Consider the following 23307-nt stretch of genomic DNA (forward strand, 5'->3'; position numbering starts at 1 on the left):
ATATATACTCCTTACAAAACAAATATATAAAAAATGTAAACAAAATTAATCGTAATTAACACATTTTTTTAAATATATATTTTATGACCTCATACTAATTGATAGAATTTGACCAATCACAAAATTAAAAAAATGTTTTCACATTTTGTAAGTGTCTAAGCAAGCACCTCCAAACATTCAATAGATGATCATTTGGAAGCGTAAAATCATTCCGAACTAACTTTAGGGGGTTTGTTTGCATTTGCATGAACTGTATTTGTACTGCACAGATATGTAGTCAAATTCACAATTGACGTGATGAATTGAGAGAATTCTCATGAATATAGATTTGAACCTAAAATCTTTGTTCAACCCACGTATTTCAGATCCGTTCCGACGGGCGCGTTGTTCGCACGGAGCAAGGTCTCCTCCTGCGCTCTCTCCAGCTGTCTGACGGAGGGGTGTACCAGTGCACCTCCACCGAGAAGAACTTCAAGCACACGCTGGTCAAACTTCAGCTAGTGGTTCTTTCTGCCCGCACCGTCAACACCATCCAGACCGAATCCAGCGCTCCCCCTGCGCCGCCTCTCCAATCCAGCGCCTGGACGCCCAGCGCAGAGCAGTACAAAGACCTGCTGACCATCCTCAGCCAACCAGAGATGGGCCTCATTAACCAGTACTGCCAGGACTACTGGCAGATGGGGGACGACCCCCTAGCCAACACACACAAGAAGAAGGACCTCAAGGAAATACAGAAGGACCTACGGAAGCCGCGGAACAGGAGACACCACCAGGAGCAGAGAAGCATGGCTGAGACATGAGAGGGAAAACATCCCACTCCATCCAAACGGAGATTTCCCTGCCAGACTCGAGGTGGACCTCAAGGTCTCCGACTGCCATTACACACAAAATATTCAACGTATACCCGCAACCATTATGGCCGAGGAGAAAATAAGCAGTACGTTTTTGAAAATGCATAGTATTTATTGTAGGCTGTACATAGTTAGATTCTGTGGATATCTTTGTATGGAAATAGAGCAAAAAAAAGTTTTGTGTATAGATCTGTGCAAATATTTTGTTATCATTGTACTTCCCTTCCAATATATTTATTACAATGGTAGTCACACCATAAAACATAGTACGACTGTTATCATAAAACTTTGTGTATATACCACTAACCGCATAGTTGGACATTTGAAACTCCCGATGGACAGTTTGACTGCGTTTGATGTTTTGATACCAGAGCTATGCTGGAACTGCGTCCGTTGACTCTTTTAGCTGGGCACGTGTTCTCATTCTGCAGATGTACGGATAAAGGAATTTCGACGTATATTTGGTATTCTGTGACCTCCCAAAAGACTTTGAAAAACACTCATCTTTTAATCTTCTTGATCTTCCATATGTTGCTATGCTAATGTGTGTTAAATATAAAGTCGTTTCTGTGTGTTATATATTTGGTTTATTATTAATTACAGCCTCCTGTACAGTATGTACATCACTTTTTGTTTTGTTCTTTTCATTTATATAAATATGTACTATTGCACGCAAAGAATCTCAAAAAGCTGGGGGTTCAAAACCTGTCCATCTCTTTGTAGAGCAGAATTGTTTAAAAATTTTTTTTTTTTTTTGTTTCTGTTTTTTTAAAGCGAATCTTAAATATAAAACTCTCCAGACATTTTATGTAAAAAAAAAAAAGAAAAAAAAAAAAAGAAAAGAAACAATTAATAGGTGATCATTTGGAAGTGTTACATCATTTGGAACTAAACTTGTTTGCGTTTGCATGAACTGTATTTGTACTGTACAGATATGTAGTCAAATTCTGGATATGTTGCCGTGTTGCTGTATGGTCTTTGATATGAATCGAGAGTAAGAGAGAGACTGTTTTCTGAAGACAGAGGACTTTGTTGAACTAGTGATGGAATCAAGCACAATTACCTTATGTGTGTGTGTGTGTGTGTGTGTGTGTATCACCTCCGTTGTGTTTTCTCAAAACACACAGCAAACAGGCTGTGTGAAATGGTTGTTGTAAATGTTTTTTTTTTCTTTCATTTGTAAGACATTCATCACTGTGGTTTGTTCCATTGTTTTGTCTTTTTTTTTTTTTTTTTAAATCTAATGTGAAAAAGATCCAGAATTAGATGTTATAAACAGTTAATGTTATAGTAATGTATTTTTATTTGTTTTCTTTTCCATCATTGTCGTTGACTAATTAAAGTTATATATTTTATAACAAATATAGGTTGGTCTTTCTTCAGAAATGTTATTGGGTATATACTGTACTTATGTCTGAACCTTTGATTCACAAGCTTAATGTTAGATTGAAAAAGACATGAGTTTACAGTGTATAAAAAAGCAATTGCTTCTTCACTTTTCACCAAAAGTGGATTAAGGAAGCTGCTGATTTGCATATTTTATGATTTGAGAACTTTACTTTAGGGTCATTCACAAGATGAATGTCAATTGATAATGAAGTGTGATTTGTGCCCGAAAATGGCATTTTCTTTAGTACTAATACTAAAGCTCTCTTTCCAAACGTAATTCACAAATGTCGTCACACCATACAGTACAATTTTAAATAAATATTTGAAAACCTTGTGCCAAGTTTTTAAAAAAAAAAAATTAAAAAAAAAAATCAGTAACTTTATTTTAATGTTCTTGTTACATGTTGCATGTACTTACCGTAGTAATAACAGTAAATTATGCATAGTTACAAACAACTAACTATAAACCTAATTATATAGCAAGTAAATGCTGTTAATTAAATGTATAATTACATTGTAACAAGGACACCTTAACATAAAATGTAACCAACAATTCTGATCACTGAATTGAACATTTTTGATTACACTTTATTTTAAGGTTTCTGTGTTACAGTGCAATTATACATTTAAGTACTGAGTAATAATTACCTACATGTACTTACTGTATGGTTAGGTGCATGTAATTATGCATAATTTATAGTTCTTACTATGTAACAATGATACAAATAACATGTTACTGTATCTTTATGTAGCACTGTGACATGACAATTCTCAAAGTTGAAAAAAGAAAAAAAAAACACCCAGAAATGTCGAAATTCTTTGAACTAAACCAAGATAAATCTATCAAATAATGTGACAGTTGATTGTCCTGTTAATTAAAGTAAGTCACAAGGGCAAAAATGTTGCATAAATTGTTAATACTCATTAATACTAATATTAGTGTAGCCAATGAAAGGCTTTCTTAGCACTTGTTTTTTAGATAAACTAAACTGTTTATAAGCTAAACTAAAAGTTTAGCATGATAAACGTGATCATATAATTAAACATTACTTGCATTAATGTTTTTTTTTTTTTTTCCCAGGTACACATTGAAATGAATATTCGCTACTAATGAAGTACATCAAAGAAAGTGTTCCTGTCACCTGTGATGCCTGTGGATTAAAATGTATCAATCTTCAGATTGGGGTCAATGAGCTGTCAGGTAAAAGACTAAAGCTCTTTAAACGCTGTGCTGCACTCTGTGTACACTACATGGAAACTGATTCTGATGACTACAGTGGGAAGGTGAGATTAGAATTACTCACGGAGATTGCAGAACTTCCTCACATTCAGTCATTTTATTTAAAAAAAATAAATAAATCTTTCTGGCTATTTTGAAAAGCCAAAAATTTAGGCCATACAGAGGCAATTTGCTTTCATGATGTCAAGCATATTTTCACCGGAATATAGAGAGAGAAAACCACAATGGCAGGCCCATTTTTACTTCGTTCTCAGTCTTCTTCTGCCTTTTCTTGAATACCATGCATCGGTTGATGACAATGTAACATTCACATTACACCAGTCACACAGTCCTTTTTAATGTGCTCGCGAAGACACCGGTCAGCTTAGCACCTTTTGCTGAGTGCAGCACCTTCTCCCTAAATCTGAGGTTAGATGACCTCTCCGTGCTTTGAATGCCTTCTGTCCTTGTTCTTCATTGGCCCCACCAACCCAGGTGGTCAGAGACATCCCCAAAATCCCTCTAAGACTCGAAACAATTCATCAGGTCACCAAGATCCAGTCGAGGTGTGAGCTGTATCGTTGACAGCACCTGGAGGCCTCTGTGCAAGCGAGTGGTTATCCAGAAGGACTTCTTTTTTCCCTAATCAAGAGTCAGTATGGGGGCCGGGGCGAGCGCAGAGGAGAAGCACTCCAAGGAGCTAGAGAAGAAGCTGAAAGAGGACGCCGACAAAGATGCCAGGACCGTCAAACTTCTGCTGCTAGGTAACAACGCATGAGGGGACTCAAATGATTGTTCAAGTCCAAACATGAAGAACAGCTAATTTGCTAGATTTGGAAAATGGTACATAGCAGATTCGTTGTGTAGCCTTCCCATTTAAATCGTCATAATAAACAGGCGATGACTGAACTACGTTTTTTGTTTTATTAATTTCTTTGCTGTGATATGAAAGGAATATTAAATATCTAAAGCTTACACAGAAGAAATAAGATAATACAATTGATGTCTTACTGAAAGTCAAACCAAAGTAGTGCTAAATAAACTGGAGACACAAAAATGACAGCATAGTTTATAAAAGTCTCTATATCTCAATATCCAAATTAAATGATCTCAAAACATTTTTCAGGCATGCGTGTACATTCATAAATGCCTGTGTCTTTGTCCGTGAAGCGATGTGGGTCAGGGTTATGGCATATCAAGCTTGAAGCGGCTTAGGACAAGAATAATAAGCCTCAAGCCTCTTAATGTAATCCACCAAAAGATAAACAAAGACAGAGGAGAGAAGGATGTATTCCAGCATTAATTCACTTATGCATGCCAAAATAAATCAAATATTACTGTGCGACTGTTCTAAACAAACATCTACAGTCTGAGGTCCACTGATGTTTTACCCCTCAAACACTGGCTCAATGTTCTATGGTTTTCAACCGGGTATTTGCAGACCTAGAGTTCAGTATACTGTACAATATATTTATTTATTTATTATGTGGTATATGTTAATGTTTTGGTGAAAATATTATATTATTTTATTTATATATATATTTTTAAATGTTGTATATGTTAATGTTTTAGTGAAAATTCTGATAAAAAAAACTACCTTTTTTAATATTGGGGGTCCCTGGATTGGTTGAGAATCTGATTTCATGTTGACAAATTAAAACAAACAGAAACCAATTCTCATCACACTCACTTTGGCAGAATACAGCGCTGAGATTTCTTCTGTCAAATCAGTCTGCTCATAATCGAGCACATCATTTCAGAAATGTTATTAATACTCACCATGAAATCCTTTCAAAACACTAATAGAGTTTGTCTCATAACTTTGGTCTCATGATGTTTATTTCTCCTCCTTATAGCATAACTTTAACAGTCTACGATTGCAATCTGGAATTTTAACTTGTTTGGGTCAGGTTATTATAATTTTTTTCAAATTTTTATAAAGAAAGCAAGGACACATTAAATTAATCAAAATGAACAGATGAGACATATAAAAGTATAATGTTGTTTAAAATTTCTATTTCTATATTTCAAATAAACGCTGTTCTCTTCTTTCGATTCATCAAGAATCCTGAAAACATATATCATCATTCCCACAAAGATATTAAATATTAAACAACATGAGAAGAAATGTTTCTTGAGCAGAAAATCATCATATCAGAATGATTTCTGAAGGATCATGCGACACTGAAGACTGGAGTAATGATGCTGAAAATTCAGCTCTGCCATCACAGGAATGAATTACATTTGAAAATATATTAAGTTATTTTATATTTTGTTTAAATTTTAAATGTTTTATTTTAAAATCTTAACTCCAAACGTCTGCACAGTGTGTATGTGTGTATGTGTATATGTGTATATGTGTATATAATATAATATAATTTAATATAATATAATATAATATAATATAATATAATATAATATAATATAATATAATATAATATAATATAATATGAATGAATTAATGAAATAACCTTAATTAATTATCCATTACCATTTTCCTTTCAGGTGCTGGTGAGTCGGGGAAAAGCACAATTGTCAAACAGATGAAGTAAGTGCTGAGAAAACAAATGTATGAAAATACAATGAATTGGTTTACATGAGACTATCCTCAATCATGATTCATATTAAGTGCTCTTTTCTATCATAATCAATTAATAACTACATCAATTAATTGACGATTATTTTCCATCACAGAATTATCCACAAAGATGGTTACTCCGTTGAAGAGTGTATGGAGTTCATTATCATCATCTACAGCAACACTCTGCAGTCTATCTTGGCCATTGTGAGGGCCATGACCACACTCAACATTTCCTATGGAGATGCTTCTGCACAGGTGCTCTACAGCATTCATTAGCCATTTACAGAAATAAAAGGTTACAGTATGGAATATACAGTTGGTGATATCAGAGTGTAATACCAGAGTATTGAATGATTATCCTATGTTACACCTAAGTTATTTCAATAATACCATTGTATTTCCAATGTACCGTGGTATTGCCCATCCACCTTGTGCAAAATATATCAGAAGTGTGTACTAACTATGTACTAACATCAAAACAAATGTATTATGGTAATTACAATAACTGAGTTATAACTAGGTACTAACCCTGAAGCTACCCTTAAACCTAACCTTAACCCGTGTAGTTACCTTATACTACCAAGTACTTTCTTGGGTAAGTTCAAAGTCCCTTTAAGATAAGTCATTTCGTTCGGCGGCCATCTTTGAAACGCCTCTCGGGCATCCTGGGCATCATGCCCTATCTCTTTGAATGGGGAAACACCAAATTCTCCAAAACTGTTCGCCAACCTTACGATTAAATTTTATATCTGAAATCACCAATGAAATCTAACAACAACCGGCTCATAAATTTAGATTATAAACGCTCGAATCATGACAAAAAAATATATATATATTTTTCAGGCTGGATCAAGCTAATGCGCATGCTCAGACCTAAATGCGCGTCTCTTCGGAGGCGCGCGTCTGACTGTTTCTATAGAAACCGGTGATTCTAACGGCCGCTGAAGTGACGCGATGACTTTACCAGTCGGCGATTGGCTCTTATTTAGAAAGCGGGACTTATTCCGCGTTACACTTTCTCCCATTCAAAACTATACGAGTGACACGTACACATACTGTAAAATATAGTGCATCCGCACCTATTCTATTGAGGTCATGTTGTGTTGCAAAACACTTCGGTTGCACGCTTTGTTACAGTATGTGCACTTGCACTGTACTCACAGTGTACTTAACCACGAAAGTACTGAGTAATGTAAGGTAACTATAGGTTATAGGTTTAAGGTTAGCTTCAGGGTTAGTTAGTACCTAGTTATTACCCAGTTAGTGTCATTACTACAATAAGTACATAGTATGTACATGTGAAACAGGACTGTAAAATAAAGTGTTACCAACTCTACTGTAGCGGGATATGGGTAAAGTCAGGGACAGGTTTGGTTAGGTTTAATGGGTTAAGGCTTTGAGGGGTCAACATTGTAATTATGAATGCAATACAGATGTAATAACATGTAGGTAATGTAAGTGCAATGTAAAAACATTTTTGTAAGGGCATTGTATCAAATGATTAATATAAATTAAGAAACATATAATCTACCATATAGAATATGGTAAATGTAACAGACTTGCATAAAAATGTAAAAATGCGTAGGTGCCCCACATTAATCGAATTCACTCTATATAGTACACAATGTACTATAACTCTAAAGGTGTTTTTTTTTAAATCTCCCGCCAATTGTTCTTTCATCAAAACCATAATGAAAGCAATTTGATAGTATAGTTGTCAGATTATACAAAAAAAAAAAAACATAATTGTTTGTAATAACTGAAGGATTTATGAAATTAAATTATTATGAGAGGTCATGACAGTCTCTTTCATTTCTATCAAATCATGAATGATTATACAGGATTTAAAGGGATAGTTCACCACCCAAAAAATGAAATTTCCTCACCCTCATGTTGTTCCAAACCTGTATGAGTTTCTCTCTTTTGCTGAACACAAAAGAAGATATTTTAAAGAATGTTGGTAATCAAGTATCTGACGGCAGCCATTGACTTCCATAGACTTCAAAGGCTACCGTCAACTTTCTGGTTACCAACATTCTTTAAAATATCTTGTTTTGTGATCAGCAGAAGAGAGAAACTCACACAGGTTTGGAACAACATGAGGGTGAGGAAATGATGAAAGAATTCTCATTTTTTGAGGGGTGAACTATCCCTTTAAAAAACACAGAGCTCTCACTTTCAAGGCATTTGTGTAGCAGCTAATGCTTAAACACCTTTAGATACAATACTTTTTACCTGTTTTCTGCAGGATGATGGAAGGAGGCTGATGCACTTAGCGGACACCATCGAGGAAGGCTCCATGCCCAAGGAGCTGTCAGACATCATCCTGAGGTTGTGGAAGGACTCGGGTATCCAAGCGTGCTTTGAAAGGGCCTCCGAATACCAGCTCAACGACTCTGCCGGATAGTACGGACCCCTAATTAGTCTTTTAAAGCATTAAATACCAGTTACCAAGGCTTTAATGTCCATGATCAAAATTATCTTTGAAACATTAAGTAAAGGAAAATATTGCATTGATTCTCTTTATCTCCAAGCTATCTGAGTGACCTGGAGAGACTGATCCAACCTGGCTATGTCCCTACTGAACAGGACGTCCTGCGATCAAGAGTGAAGACCACCGGTATCATCGAGACCCAGTTCGGCTTAAAGGACCTCAACTTCAGGTACACTAAACAAAGTCACCTAAAATACATCAGAAAGAGCCTCCCCAATGATGACAATGGCATGAAGTTAAACTGCCCAACGACCATCATCATCATCTCAAGAATCAAAGAGAGAAAAAAACATTTTTAACAATGTAAAAGTTTTAAGAACAATTAAACAAGAATGGACAGCAATGTCATATTAAGTGATGTTCTTGGTCTGCAGGATGTTTGATGTGGGCGGTCAGCGCTCAGAGAGGAAGAAGTGGATCCATTGCTTTGAAGGTGTGACCTGTATCATCTTCATCGCTGCATTGAGCGCATACGACATGGTGCTGGTGGAGGATGATGAAGTGGTAAATTTCCATTTGTGGTCCAAGAATGAAGCTAACAGTATTACTTTGGTGCATTTTAGTAACAGAAACCCTGTTTTTCCTGTACTTTCAACCAAAGAACCGAATGCATGAGAGTCTCCACCTGTTCAACAGCATCTGTAACCACCGTTACTTTGCCACCACATCCATTGTGCTCTTCCTCAACAAGAAGGATGTCTTCTTGGAGAAGATCAAGAAAGCTCATCTGAGCATGTGCTTCCCTGATTATGATGGTGAGACCTCGAAACAGCATCAATATAACCAGATTCTTTAACATACATGTTCTTAAAAATGACATTAACTGAACTTTTTCAGTGGGGATAAATCATGGAACAACACTTCTAATTATTAAGAACCAATTGTGAAAATTAAGATACTATTTCTATGAAATGATATGCGAAACTATGCTAAAAATATAATGCATACCTCTCTCAGGTCCCAACACCTTTGAGGATGCTGGTAACTACATCAAGGTGCAGTTCTTAGATCTGAACTTGCGACGAGACGTCAAAGAAATCTACTCCCACATGACCTGTGCCACAGACACAGAGAACGTCAAGTTTGTGTTTGATGCCGTAACAGACATTATCATCAAAGAAAATCTCAAAGACTGCGGTCTCTTCTAAACAAGCCATTTGTGGAAAGAGGTGAACATGTTGCAATAGTAATATAATAAGTATTGCATTATGTTGTGCTAGCATATCAAACATCAATACAATTTCTATATGTGCATAATTAAAATGTCATTCTTCTTTTACAGAGTGGCTTAAATCAACAAAACCCAATACTGACCCATTTCCCCTTCTCGTTTTCCTCCCTGGGTAATGAGGAATTCTCCAACGCACACATCCACATCCACACCCACACCCACACCCACACTCACACACACACACACACACAAGGGAATTGAATTGATTGCATCTAGAAGAAATGATATTGTTGCAGTCGGGATCTACATTTGATTAAACACTCTGCATTTAATTAAATATCAGAGCCTAATACATATTCATAGCAGCAAGTCATATATAACAACACATGCAGCATCACCCTGTTTGAAGACCTGGCTCTTATGAGGGGTGTTTGGGGTTTGGCCCTATTAGTTTTCCGCAGTGATCTATCCTGTAGATTTGCAACTACATGCAGCTGCAAACCAAATAACGAAACTTCTGAAACACCTGCATATGCACTTCAGCATAATGTTTTGCAAGAGCACATTATGAAGTCCAGAGTATTTCAGTTATATGTTATAGCAGGTACTAACTGTATAAAGTTCATACTTAAGCTGACTGAGAAAACTTTACTGGGATGCAAAGTTCTGTTATTAACAGAGGGGTTATATCATGTTATGTCCCATGATCAGAATCTCTATTGTAAGATGGATGACTTGGATGAAAAAATAGCTTGTAATAATATTACAGTAAGATGCTTAGCTCAGGAGCGCGGTTAGCTAGCTCTGAGACGAAGAACAATGTTTGAGTGAATTGATTAAATTACAACAGCAAATATTGATTAAAAGGGCACAACTGACTGCAAAATCATAAACATCCATGTAAATGTAAATTGACTGAATAAAGCTTCTGTAGAAAAGATTGAATTTGATGTGTTTGTCCTTTAAGTGTCCTGGTTGATGATAGGATGATCGGGTGTGCTTACATAATATATTAGTATGTTATTAATACATATTGATTATATTTACAGTACTGTGCAAAAGCCACCACCAGCTTTGTTGTTTTAGCAATGTTTTAATGACCATCCATATTTATTATCTAGTCTCTTTATTACAATACAAACAGAAAATACAGAAAATATGTACACAATGTAAAAAATAAATAAATAAATAAATATAAAAAAAAAATGAACAAAATTGTTTCTTTAAGCAAAAATCAGTATTTAGTGTGACCTCGAAGACTTCTTCCATTTTCACGAAAATGAAACTCGGAGAAACTTCTGATTTTTAAAGTTTTCTTGGCCTAGAAGTTTTCCATCCCATTTAGGTTTAAGAGAGCCGGTTCCTGCTATTGCTTAAGTGTCAGGGGAGGTCACTAAATACTTGCCACTTTAGTATATAAAAGCTGTTTTTTTCTTTCTGTTTTTTAATACTGCATACAAATTTACTGTATCTTCTGGTTATATTCTAATAAAGACACTGAGAAATAATTATATGGTTATTATATCATTGCTAAAACAGTGGCCTAAGAATTTTGCACAGTACTGTATATACATTTTATCATCAATTTACTGATTTATACTTATATTTAATTATAATATTAATTTATAATTTAAGTTATTTCCTAGCATATACAACTTCCATAACATTAATTTCATTTAGAATTATTTGTTTTATGAATATAGATTTTTTTTTATTATTTCATATATTATGAAAATTATGTGCACATTTACAGACATAATAATATAATAAAATATAATTTTAATAATAAATATAAATTATATAATAAAAACATTTTATTTTTGTTTAATTATATAAAAAATATATTACTTATTTGTAAAAATGTGGTGCCCCTTAACAGCAGTATCTGCAGGTTTATTAATGGATCTGTTCCAGTGGTTTCGTATTACAGTGTTATAAATATTCTAAATAAATTTATATTCAAATATTGGGGGGTTCAATACAACTTAATAATATATAGTTTAAACTGTGCTTAATAGAATGACTGTACAGTACCACTCGCTGATGTGAAAAAGATGCTATTTTGTGCCTTTTGCAGTTTCAACTCAATCATGTTAGACTGTCAAACAGTTTCGCCAAGTCGTGGTTTTAATTTTGATTTGATAAAATGCACAGTGTAGACATCCACCTTCGTCTCTTTTGACTAAAGGTTAAATTACAATAAAATCAACAAGCAGATCAACATTAATCTAATCAACTTTAATTAGAATACTTGTATTTGATAAAAACAAATCTGAATAAATATCAACCCCTAATTACTGAGTGTATCCTCCATACGTTCCCCAAGGAAATTATAATCTGTAATACAAACAAAATTAATTCTTCTCTCTTAAGAATGCTGATCATACTAAGAATCCCTTATTTTTGACTTTTGTTCAGAAAACATATACACCAACATTTAAGCATTAAAAGAGAAAAGGTTAATGTTACCGACACATTATATGCATATCACCTCTGAGTGACTGCATTATGGCAAATTACTGATCCTGAGGACTGAAGAAAAATGAAAATGAAAACTGTTAAAGGCACATCTTTTTTTTTTTTTTGTTAAATAATGTAATATTTGGTCCAAGATTTGTTACATTTTTAATGCACGTAAATGTTTGCTTGTTTGTTTACACACAAAATAGAGGAGTGGAGACTAATTACTACATGTCCAGACCTAATCGAGAGAGAATCTACGGCACTTCCTCGACCCGCTGTGTGAAATGTACCAAATTATATGAGATTTGCTCTGTCAAAATACATAAATGAGTGGAGATTTTAAACCTACCAAACGTGTATGCTACATGACCTTTCTAATTTTAACACAATACACTGACAGCAACAACAGAATGGGTACAGCTGGAATTGTGAAATCATGCAATGCACTAAAAAAAATAGGCCACAGTGTTCTACACCTTGCAAACCAAGGTGCAAAATGAACAATGAAGAAACAAATATTGCAAAGTGAAAAAAGTCATTAGAATGCAGTTTGATTTGTAATAAATGAAGCCCATCTGTTGTGCATGTTCCTGAAAGGCGTATACTGGATAAACAACTGTTTTTCTAGTATAAAGCTTATTTGAGAGCTTGTTCCTTGAGAAGAAAATCTGAAACATTCATACCATCTCTCAAACCATTAGAGCCCTTTATAATACTAGGTCAAGTTTCATTAAACATGGCACTGAAGAAAACGTGTAACACACTGAGTGTAAACACTTGATGCACAATGCAGAAGCCGATCTTTCCCTATGAATAAAAACAGTTATGTGATGGATTTTACGATTCTGAAGAGTCAAACTTCCCTGAATGTACTTTTTTATGCTGTGGACTTTGCTGGTTGGATCTGAATGTAACCAAACCCAGTCCAGCTTAAGAATGACACTTCCGTGTACAAAAAAAAATACAATAAAAATACAACACCACAACAAAACATACTGGTTGATTTGTTGACCAAATACCTTGCCACTCCATGTGCAAAAAGAGACTGTAAAGTTCTCTGATTGGAGAGTTATTGAACCCCTCCAGGGGGTTTGTAAGTGTTGAGACCTCCAGGGGGTAGTACTGATGTCAGGACAGCCCCACCATGTGGTCTATTTGCCTCATGTATATGCTCTTTAGAGGAAGGCCGTAACGTCTCTCTTCAGGAATCCTTTCACACTATTGGACAAATGAAAATATGTCATTCTTATTTCTATGACCACTTTCAAGATTTCATAATGTCCCTGACAAAATACCAGATTAAACTCTATAAAAACAACATTTTAATGTTTTTCAAACTTAAAAACTTAAAGTTTATATTTTCAGATTTGAAAATGTGCCCTAAGAAGCTGAACAAAGATAACAAAGCTGGTAATGGCGGATTGTAATTCATAAAAAAAAAAAAGACTAAATTAAAGGGGTCATGACATGGCAAATCAAATCATTAAAACATTCTGCAAAATTCTTAAAATGTCCTCTTTATAACAAACAATGCATTTATTAAGCTCCAAAAATGGCTTGTTTTGATATTACAGGATCTGTGATGTCACACAGGCAAATACATTTGCACATGACTGCCTCCAGAGCAAGGCATCAACATATATACACATCATCACAGCACAGGCCCCACCCACTGGCATTCAGCTGCTTAATGACTGACATTTGCCTATTCCAGATGAGAGTTGCATTGAGTCGAGTAAAAAAGCAAATAGAACTCATTATAATCACTGACATGGTCTACACTGACTGAATACATTATACAGATGTGTATCTTGAGTCTGTTGTCAACAGGACAAATGGAAGAGTGAAAGAAAATTCACTTTGACACATCCAGTATAAACAGATCATTTGCATCTCTCTACAGACTTCAGAAGGATCCCAGCATTGGAAACAATTGGATAGTTTATTTTAATTGTGTCCCGGATCTCAGAGGATTATAGGTTTGTTCGGAGCATTTTGTTTTGGAAATGAGGCACGGTGTAATGGAGAGTTTGCAAAGAAAGTTTTGTTGAAAGATGAAGAAGCACACTGAATTGGATCTGACAGCAGCTGCATCACAAAGAGTAAGTATGATTTCATAATGCTTTGTCTGTAAATTAGCTTTAAATGGATGTTTTCAAAACACTTACTCAGATGCAATAGTGAATAGGCGTTGATACAGTTTTCTTTGCAATGACGTTAGCCAATCATAACAGTGGCCGTTTACTGACAAGCCCTAAAGGGGCTGCCCCTTAAAAAAGAGCATTTCAGACAGAATGAGGGGGAAAATAATCATTTTCAGCATATATGTTAGTCAAAAAACATCATAAGTAACCTCAAAGTACGTTAAAAAATCCATGTCATGACCCCTTTAATTCACATATTTTCACTATTAGTGCAGTGTTAAACTATTTTCAGTGAATGAATCATCATTCACTTCTAAGCACTGAACCCTTTCTTTATAAACGAGGTGACTGCTTTGCTTTTTTTTTGTGTGTGTGTGTGTGTGTGTTTTTTTGTCTGTAGCATGAGAAAAAACAGCATTTAAGTGAATATCCATAAAGGGCAGGGTGTGAAGGAGCATGCAATTGACTGGACAAGCTCATATTCATATTTATATTCATAAATGGGACGACTGTTAGTGTGTATAAAACCAATTTCTTACGTTGCTTATGTTTGCTGGGGGCTCTTTGTTGGGCTCTTCACATGGGAATTGCTCTTCCCAACTTTTCTCTCTGAAGCGTTGATCTATCGGCACTACATGGCCTTCTGTAGTGAAGATGTACTTATTCTCAGACTTGTGCAGTGGGTTGTCTTCATCAAAGAGCTGTAAATTATTGTAAAATATAATTTAGTGATTGACATGGCAGCTGCAAGAAACTTGCCAATGTTTGACTGATAAAGTTGAATGACCATGTTTATAGTTTATAAAGTTACTAGATATAAGTGAGAATAGAAAAATGTAAAAAGGGAGAACATATAGAAGCAGACAACTAACCAAATAAAGGTATTTGCAGGTTTCGCTGAGGAAGAAACTCTCCATGCGATCTTCTTTGGACTTATCCACCACGTGATGGAGAGTGGCATAACCACACCTGAGAAACAGTCAAACAAAACATCTGTCCTGAGAACATGCCAGTCTCCCAATCAAAATACTTCCTGACATTTGAATCCACATACCTGACTTTAGTATTTTTTTCGAGGCTTTCAAGAATGTCCATCCCAACATGAAGATAAAAAGGATTCTTGGTTGCCTGTAGAAAGACAAGTTCATCGTTAATTGTACTGTAATGCTGCGGAGTCTAAAAATCTGGTTATAATCTAAAAACAGCAGTTAGAAAAGTTTGTACCTGATAGAGCAGGTATGTTGATTCCACTAGTTCAGGTCTTAAAGGGTAGAAGAGGACATCTGGGGCTTGAAGCTGCCAGTTGTATCTCTCTGGAAGAGCCCCGAAACGCTTCCAGATTGCATAGTAGAAGGCATGAAGGCAAATGGCGTTTTCAACATCTCCATTCAAAACCTGAGCAACAGAAATGTGTCCCTGGTTAGAAACCCTAGTTAATGAACTGAATGAAAAAAGGCTAACAGCAGGTCTAGTTTTAGTTCAACAGTCCAAAGTTCAGTTCTGTATGCGCTAGAGTAAAAAAGTATCCACAGATATAACTGAAACACTGTTCAACTCTGAACAACTGGATCCTATACTAGATCAGAAAGTTTATCACTAAGACAATTGCTTTTTTTATACATAGGCAGCTGCTTTAGAGGAAATAGAAACAAAACTTCATAAGGGGCATAAATAAATAGGGAGCATATGCATACTAAGCTAACGACACAATAAGTACTTTTTTTTTTTTTTTTACTTTTGAGGGGGAATTTTTTATAATTACCTTATTAAAATCTACTTTAATCTGTGCAACTGTGTTGTTCAAATACCTACATTTAACCAGTTACTTAAATCAATCACAATAGAGTGCCTCAGGGATGACGCATTTTTGTAGGCAAAACCCGGAAGCGAGTTAGCATTTTAGGACTTCCGGTTCCAACGCCGTAAAGTCTATGGGTTTTTTGAATGGGTCTTTGCTAAATCGCCTGAAATACGTTCGGTGGTTAACAAAGCCTCTAAATACTTTCACGTTTTGATCTATGACATAAAACACACCAGTTATAACCCACTTGTGATTTTTTAAACTTTTACTGTGTCTTAAAATCGGCGGTTGCTTACAAATTGCTAAAAGGGACTACTTCCTTTGGCGGGGACTTTAGACGTCATCATTAAAAACGGGACATTTGGACAGCATTTCTCATGAAAAAGTGGATAAGTATTCATAACAGCACAGATCATAATCAGCGAGCATGTTTGTAAATAAAATTGTTTTTTAAATAAAGTTTGAGGACGCTTGGTGGTGACGACGCTGATCCACGACCATGGTGTGCTGTAGTCCGTTTATAGCCTACTGTTAGCCTTTTATATCTGACGACTTTATTTAGGCTTCAAAATCTATAAATGTTGTGTTAACTTGTAAAGATTATCTTGATAGACAAAACGTTTAAGTGTCATAACCCTTTGTTAAACACAGAGCTTATTTTCTGCGATTTTCCAAAAGTCTATGGGAAAAATGCATAGGCTTTCAACCGAGGGAACCCGTGCGATGCTAACTTCCGGGTTGGCCTACAAAAACGAGTCATCCCTGGGGCACTCTATTCTATTTGATTGATTAAATTACATTATGAATGAAATTCAATTACATAATGAATGAAATTTTCTCAACTAACAACTAAAGCCATTTTTACACTGCAAAGGTGGAACAGAATCTGCATCAAAAAAACATAAAATCATTATAGGGGTGAAGCTGCAATATCATGATGGCTGATTATTGCTCTGATCAATTGTACTGATAATTATTAAGTCGACAAATTTTTTTTGGTGGGGAAAAAAGCACATCATATTCTGGCTAAAGACAAAACAAGCTAAAAACCATTAATTAATTTGTTTATTGCTTTTTACGGATTAGAAAAAAGATTTAACATTGGTCATTATAATAGCATGAAAAACAAAATGGTTATTCAAATTGGGAATATAGCTATTACATTAAGAAAGTGATCAAAGTATTCTGGAGCAGTCAATGACCTCCATGACTAATTGTGAGATATGCACTTTCCCAAAAACTCCCCATATAATCTCTGAAACTGTCTATACTGCAAGATGAATCTCTTACTTGCATCTTTTCTGCATTTTGTTGTTTATGATGATAAGAGAGAATTCGCATGAGATCAGATTTAGAATTCAGGCAGTGAGCGTGTGCAACCCTCATTGCATTTGCTTGTTGACGAATCACAACACCTCTGGTTGGACAATGCATTCCTAAGCTTAACAGAAACGTGTGTGGTGTAATTGGTTATAATGCTCAACACTGCAAACTACCCATAAAAGAAAATGACTATAAATATGACGTAACATATGTACTCTACAAATCTACTGTAAATGTAATGCCTTAATCTTCATATTTTAGGCAACGCTTCAAATTACGGTTAGACTATTTTCTTTGACTTCTAGTATATAGACAGACTAATTTCCTAAAAAGCCTTCCTTCATGCCACTAAGACATTCGACAGATGGTGGCACCAGCACCTGATTTTGTGGAGTTGGGGGGATTTTTAATCAAAAAGTTAATTTAAATTTAATCATAAAATTATTATTGTTTTGCATTAATAAGTGCAGTTACTAATAATATTACATGTTTGTTTATTGAAAATATGACAGTAAAACACTAAGCTTGAATTGAGATGCAAATAAAATTAACTTTTATTAACAACAGTAATATGCAAAAACTTCATTTTTATAGGAAAATGTAAATATTCTACTCTTGTAAAATATACCATTGTTTCTTTTATGTTTTTAATATGCAACAGAAATGGCAGCTCTTGTCAGTTGGGCAACAACATTTAGTCCCGGCAGGAAAAAAAGTTCAGTACAATTTTTTTAATGTTTATAAAAGAAGTCTCACCAAGGCTGCATGTATTTGATCAAAATACAGTAAAAAACAATAATAATGTGAAATTTTATTATGATTTAAAATAACTATCAATGTTAAAAACTGAGCTGCTTAATATTTATGGAAACTTAATTTTTTTTTTTTTTTTTCAGGATTCTTTAATGAATACAAAGTTTAAAAGAACAGCATATATTTGCAATAGTAAACACTTTTACATTAATACAAAAGATTTCTGTCACTTTGGATCAAATAATGCATCCTTGGTGATTAAAATTATTAAAAATAGATGAATAAAAACTTAATGACCCCAAACTTTTGAATGTTAATGTATATTGCTTTTTATAATGTAATAACGCCAGGTTTTAGAACTTTTTACTTGATTACTTAAGAACTAAGGCTAGACTGTATTTAGAATGTACTGTAATTAGATGATATAAAGACAACAGAGAGACTGAACGAGAGAAGCAGGAGACAATTAAGACACAGTTCAGACCTGTAGCCCAGGGAAGAATGCCTGCAGAGAGTCAATCCATGTGTTCATGATCTGTCCATTAAACATGTTCACATTCACATAAAGAGGTGGGTCGCCCTCTCCTTCATTACACGCCTCTCTTCTGTAAAAGGTAAAAAAGAAAAAGTGCACAATTAGAACCAGGATTTGTCAACAAATGCATAAAAATAGTTTAATAAGGAATCATTAATGCACACCCTGAGGTGTCACGCTAGAACTTCTGCATATCTGTGTAGCTATATAAAATTAATTAAAACCTTAAAATGTCAGTCTAGACCTTAACCAATCTGAATGACGCATTCACATCCAAGAATGTTTATAATGAATTAATTTGCAAGCAATACACTCATTGGCTGCAAATCAAGCCAAACAACCACAGATTCCAGGTGACACACTTTATCTGCAGGTGGTTAGAGACCCACATGCAAACTCCTTTGGTCTTTTGAAGCTCAAACTGAAGCCACAAGCAGCTGTGGTCACACATGCACATGTATATAATCACCCTCTTCTCAGGTGGCTCTGAATGCTCTCGTAAGCTGCAGAGAACATCCTGTAATCTTCTTTCTCTCCAAATAAGATGTAAGACTTGAGGAGGTACTCATAGAAGGAATCCATGCCGGCACCAAGACCGCTCTGCTTCCCTACCCACTGACCAGTCTGAATGTTCACCACATTCCCTAGAAAAGGGACAAAAGAATCATCACTGGTCAGACAGAGACACCTGATCACAAATAAAAGATACTGGATCCAAAACAAAAGAAAAAGAAAAGGTCTGTAGTCTGTAGTTATTGTTCAAGGAAGGACTACAGACTTAAAACCACTTACCCAACAGACCGGTTTCATTGCTTCTCAAGTTCCACAGAGCTTTAACAGCCCGCCGGGCGACCCACTCAAATGTAGAGTCGCCAATCAGACGGCTAAGAATGCCAAACTCCACGAGCAGAGAGCCCGCCCCTGCCGTACATGTCTCATTAATGCTGTCAGGAGGGACACCTTTCTTTAAATTCACCTGCACAAAAACATGGTAAGATACAAATGTCAAATGGAGCAATAATTAGGCCATATTTCTAAAATAGCTCTATGTAAGTGGGCCTGACCCTGGGATAGGGGATGCCTGTGCTAGTGTTCTCAAAGGCAGGTAGCAGTCGAACAGCTAGGTCATGTGCAAGGTGCAGCAGCTCATTGTCATAGTCCTTCAGCCCTATGTCTCCAAATGGATGCCGTGGGTCAGTCAGAAGAATATGGGCTGAGATCAAACTGCCAAGGATTCTGAAAAGGGAACAAATATATCAGTTACTTCCTCTGTGCAGAAATAGGTGGTAAACAACAAAGATGCCATTTTGAACACATTTTTCACTTTTTTTTTTTTTTTTTTTTTAAGTGTGAATGGAAACAGTAACAGATCAACCGCTACACAAACCTGACAAACCTCTATAACATTATTTCATCCATAGAACAAAAAAGGAGAATGTTCACACTTCTTATTTCCATACAATGATTGAATGAGAATGAATAGATTTCCTTTATTAACTAATCGTCCCATGAGGGTGTTGACATTTTACAGACTGAATAAAAGAGGGAAATACTGCACCTAATGTTGGCCTCAAAGACTTGAACAGTGGAGTCCTTATCAAAAGAGACCGTCTCAATCACCAGCTTAACAGCTCGATGGAACTCGGTCACATTTCCAAGCACCTGCAGAAATGGAAAACAAACATGGGAGTACATTATGCAATGTACAGTAAATGTTTATGACTTCTGAATTAAGCTGAGGTGACACAGAAGTGAGGAATTCCTGAGATTATCTGTAATTAATAGTCCTCGAACAAGACAGTTTGTTAAGATGAGGCCATACATCTGTTGATATGGATTTTTATTTAAATAGATAACTCAAAGTTAATCATAGGTGCAGATAAATTAAAAGATTGATTGTTGGGACACACAGAAAGCTGCTACTCCCTCTTTTAGTGAAGGATTAAGAATGGGCCTTATTCATGAAACATGACCAAAACAAACTTTAGCAACAGTTTAAAAAAAACGACTGTAATTTATGTTGTAGAACAAAATGTGAATGTCTTTTTAAGTAACACAAACCACAGACCTTATTTTACTCATAAATCATAAACCAGCATCTTTGGGAGGGAACCCTGTGCTGGATTTTAGGACTATAAACAGAAGGTTTCACATCATTTTATTTTTAGAAGATTATACTATTGAGCAGTTCAGCTGATTTTTGTTGCAAAATTAGATTAAATCACAAAACACACTTTACTAATAGTATGAAAACCAAACAAATTACTAATTAAAATTAGCAGGCTTGTGCAATTATCAGTGTTAACTAATTATTTCTAACTCTTGAGGATTAAATAGAACTGATTTAACCGTAAGTCATCTGTTTAAGAGGCCGACTTACCAACAGCGTATCAAGAGCATCGATGAGGGTCAAAGAGTAGTTTCCAAGGACATCATTGATGTTTATATTTGACCTAGGTGAAACACACAAACAAATAGATCCTTAGGTCCATTAGTTTTTGATATGCGGTTATTATTCAAATACACTGTGTACATGAAACCAAAAAGTCTGTAGTGCCGGATATGAAAGATATTTCTCCTTTTCCATGCCTTAAAGGGATAGTTCACCCAAAAATGAAAATTGTCATCATTTACACACCCTCAAGTTGTTCCAAACCTGTATGAGTTTCTTTCTACTTCTATATAAGAAGATATTTTGAAGAATGTTGGTAACCAGACGGTTGACGGTAGCCATTGATATCCATAGTATTTTTTTTTCCTACTATGGAAGTCAATGGCAACCATCAACTGCCTGTTTACCAACATTCTTCAAAATATCTTTTGTGTTCAACAGAAGAAAGAAACTCATACAGGTTTGGAACAACTTTCCAAAAAAAAAAAAAACTTTTCATTTTTGGGTGAACTATCCCTTTAAATGTCTACTACCCACAGACCTTGGGGCTGATTAAAAAGTTTCTATTTGTTACTCATCTGTTATCAACTGACTAAAGGAAAAAGCTTGATTAGCAACATATTTTGGAAGAAGTGCATTTGATTCACAGGGAAATTCTTTACCAGAACAATGTGTGGAAGCAAAGATAATAAAGAAACTCTGAAAAGTGTAGATGAATATATTCATATACATAGGTCATACAGATATCAAAAGATCCAAGAGCAAGGATAATGATATTTTACAGCACATTTTAAGGTGTGTGTTGTTTCAGGAAACATTACATAGACGTTTTAAAGGTTGCTATGGATTAGTCAGTAACTTACGGGTTGAGCACGTCAGGCCCGCGACCTTCACAAGCTATAGGGTTCAGTTCATCCTCTGGAAAGGCAAACTTCATGTAGTTATCATATCCGAAATAAAACATGTCTCGCGCCATTCCCCTCATCTTGACTTTCAGCGCGTCAGGGAAGGAGCTGTACTTTCTGTCATATTCATCTCTGCCCTCCTGAAAGAAGCTGAGGTAGGATTTCTTTGGTGAATTCCCATTAATCTTGGAGCAGGTCTTTGCTTGAGGGTTTCTGTGGTCGTACATATGCTGTGGCCAGGCGTTAGTTTTGACGGTGGCTCTCTCGCCATCGTTGAGAAGTTCAATTTTATGCAAGTTGAACGTGAATTTAATGGGGAAGTCAAAGCCCCAGCTGGGTCCCAGTCCAAACACTAGCCACACCGCGCAATTCAGCAGCACTCTCAAAACAAGAAGACCCACGACTATTGACCTCCATTGCATCTTTGCCTGCTGTCGGCCTTAAAAGTCATAATTTACTTCGACGTTTCGACTTACCGAAGCGCAAAAGTAACAGTTTTCCTCCTGCTTTCAGTTCTCACACACTTCCTGTCAACAAACCAGCCCCTCCCTGATCTTCAACGATGATTGGTCAGCCACCGTCAACGTCATTAGGGAGAGGGCGAATAGTTGATATAGGCGTTTCTCACACAAGCAGTAAGCAGCGGAGATGTCGTGGCAGCTAAAATAAAAGCATCCCTGCATTTCTAAGCCAATGAGAAAATCACATGTGTGATGTGACGGAGTACAAACAGTCTTATCTTGAATGTTTAGTTTTAACAACTGTTATATCCTCCTGGGACCCAACATTTTTTTTTTTTTTTTAATTTAGCATTTTTTTCACGTCATTATATTGTTTAGAGCATAAGAAACAAATGAAAAAATAAATGTTTTTAAAAATTATATTTTATTCATATGTTATGATATGTCCTCTGTAGTGGACACCAGGGGCCTGTACCATGAAGCTGGATTAGCTGGCTAGCCAGGTAAGTTTCAGATTAGTTTGCACCAATCCTGGGTTTTAGGTACCATGAAAGTGACTTGACTTTTAGCGGTGTTCATCGCCATGGTAACTTACGCTCCACGGCTAACCTGCTCCGGGGCAGGTTATGTTCAGGGTTAGAGATCTCAAACTGAAATTGGACCAATCAGGTGTAAGCTAAGTGACACTGACACACCCAACGCAATAAAGTCACTCCCCCAGTTTCTCTTCCTCCAAATTAAAGGTCATTATATAGTAAAAACAAATATTTAATGATGAAATTGTCTGGTTTTAATGATAATATAATTTATATATGATTTGTATAT

The 23307-nt window shown here is 35.6% G+C and overlaps 3 protein-coding genes across 7 annotated transcripts in view; 2 read left to right on the forward strand and 1 right to left on the reverse strand.

The window, feature by feature from the left end:
- Nucleotides 1-2164, forward strand: part of sema3fa (sema domain, immunoglobulin domain (Ig), short basic domain, secreted, (semaphorin) 3Fa) — a 53709-nt gene extending 51545 nt beyond the window's left edge. For all 4 annotated transcript variants that reach the window (XM_067374633.1, XM_067374634.1, XM_067374635.1 and 1 more), the window contains one exon: nt 366-2164. In XM_067374633.1, coding sequence (XP_067230734.1) covers nt 366-800 — 435 coding nt within the window. In that variant the 3' untranslated portion in view covers nt 801-2164. The remainder of the gene's footprint in view (nt 1-365) is intronic.
- A 1953-nt stretch (nt 2165-4117) lies between these two features.
- On the forward strand, nt 4118-9857 carry gnat1 (guanine nucleotide binding protein (G protein), alpha transducing activity polypeptide 1). 2 transcript variants are annotated; one of them, XM_067374638.1, is made up of 9 exons: nt 4118-4223; nt 5965-6007; nt 6154-6295; nt 8289-8446; nt 8575-8703; nt 8909-9038; nt 9136-9289; nt 9492-9703; nt 9817-9857. In XM_067374638.1, exons 1-8 carry the CDS (start codon nt 4118-4120, stop codon nt 9680-9682), a joined length of 1053 nt encoding a protein of 350 aa, XP_067230739.1. In that variant the 3' UTR covers nt 9683-9703; nt 9817-9857. The 2 variants fall into 2 exon arrangements, with proteins under 2 accessions (XP_067230739.1, XP_067230738.1); XM_067374637.1 differs by lacking the exon at nt 9817-9857 and having other exon boundaries at nt 9492-9719.
- Nucleotides 9858-10090: 233 nt separating this feature from the next.
- Nucleotides 10091-22570, reverse strand: edem1 (ER degradation enhancer, mannosidase alpha-like 1). The gene is made up of 12 exons (XM_067373878.1): nt 21980-22570; nt 21105-21177; nt 20283-20386; nt 19789-19960; nt 19517-19700; nt 19194-19368; nt 18674-18794; nt 15537-15707; nt 15367-15440; nt 15185-15281; nt 14852-15013; nt 10091-13386 (listed from the first exon to the last, which is right to left on the reverse strand). The coding sequence occupies exons 1-12, from the start codon at nt 22441-22443 to the stop codon at nt 13297-13299; spliced, it is 1887 nt and encodes a 628-aa protein (XP_067229979.1). The 5' UTR covers nt 22444-22570; the 3' UTR covers nt 10091-13296.
- Nucleotides 22571-23307: the final 737 nt, after the last annotated feature.

The sequence above is a fragment of the Chanodichthys erythropterus genome, chromosome 21, assembly GCF_024489055.1.
Source record: "Chanodichthys erythropterus isolate Z2021 chromosome 21, ASM2448905v1, whole genome shotgun sequence".
NCBI classification, from domain to species: domain Eukaryota; kingdom Metazoa; phylum Chordata; class Actinopteri; order Cypriniformes; family Xenocyprididae; genus Chanodichthys; species Chanodichthys erythropterus.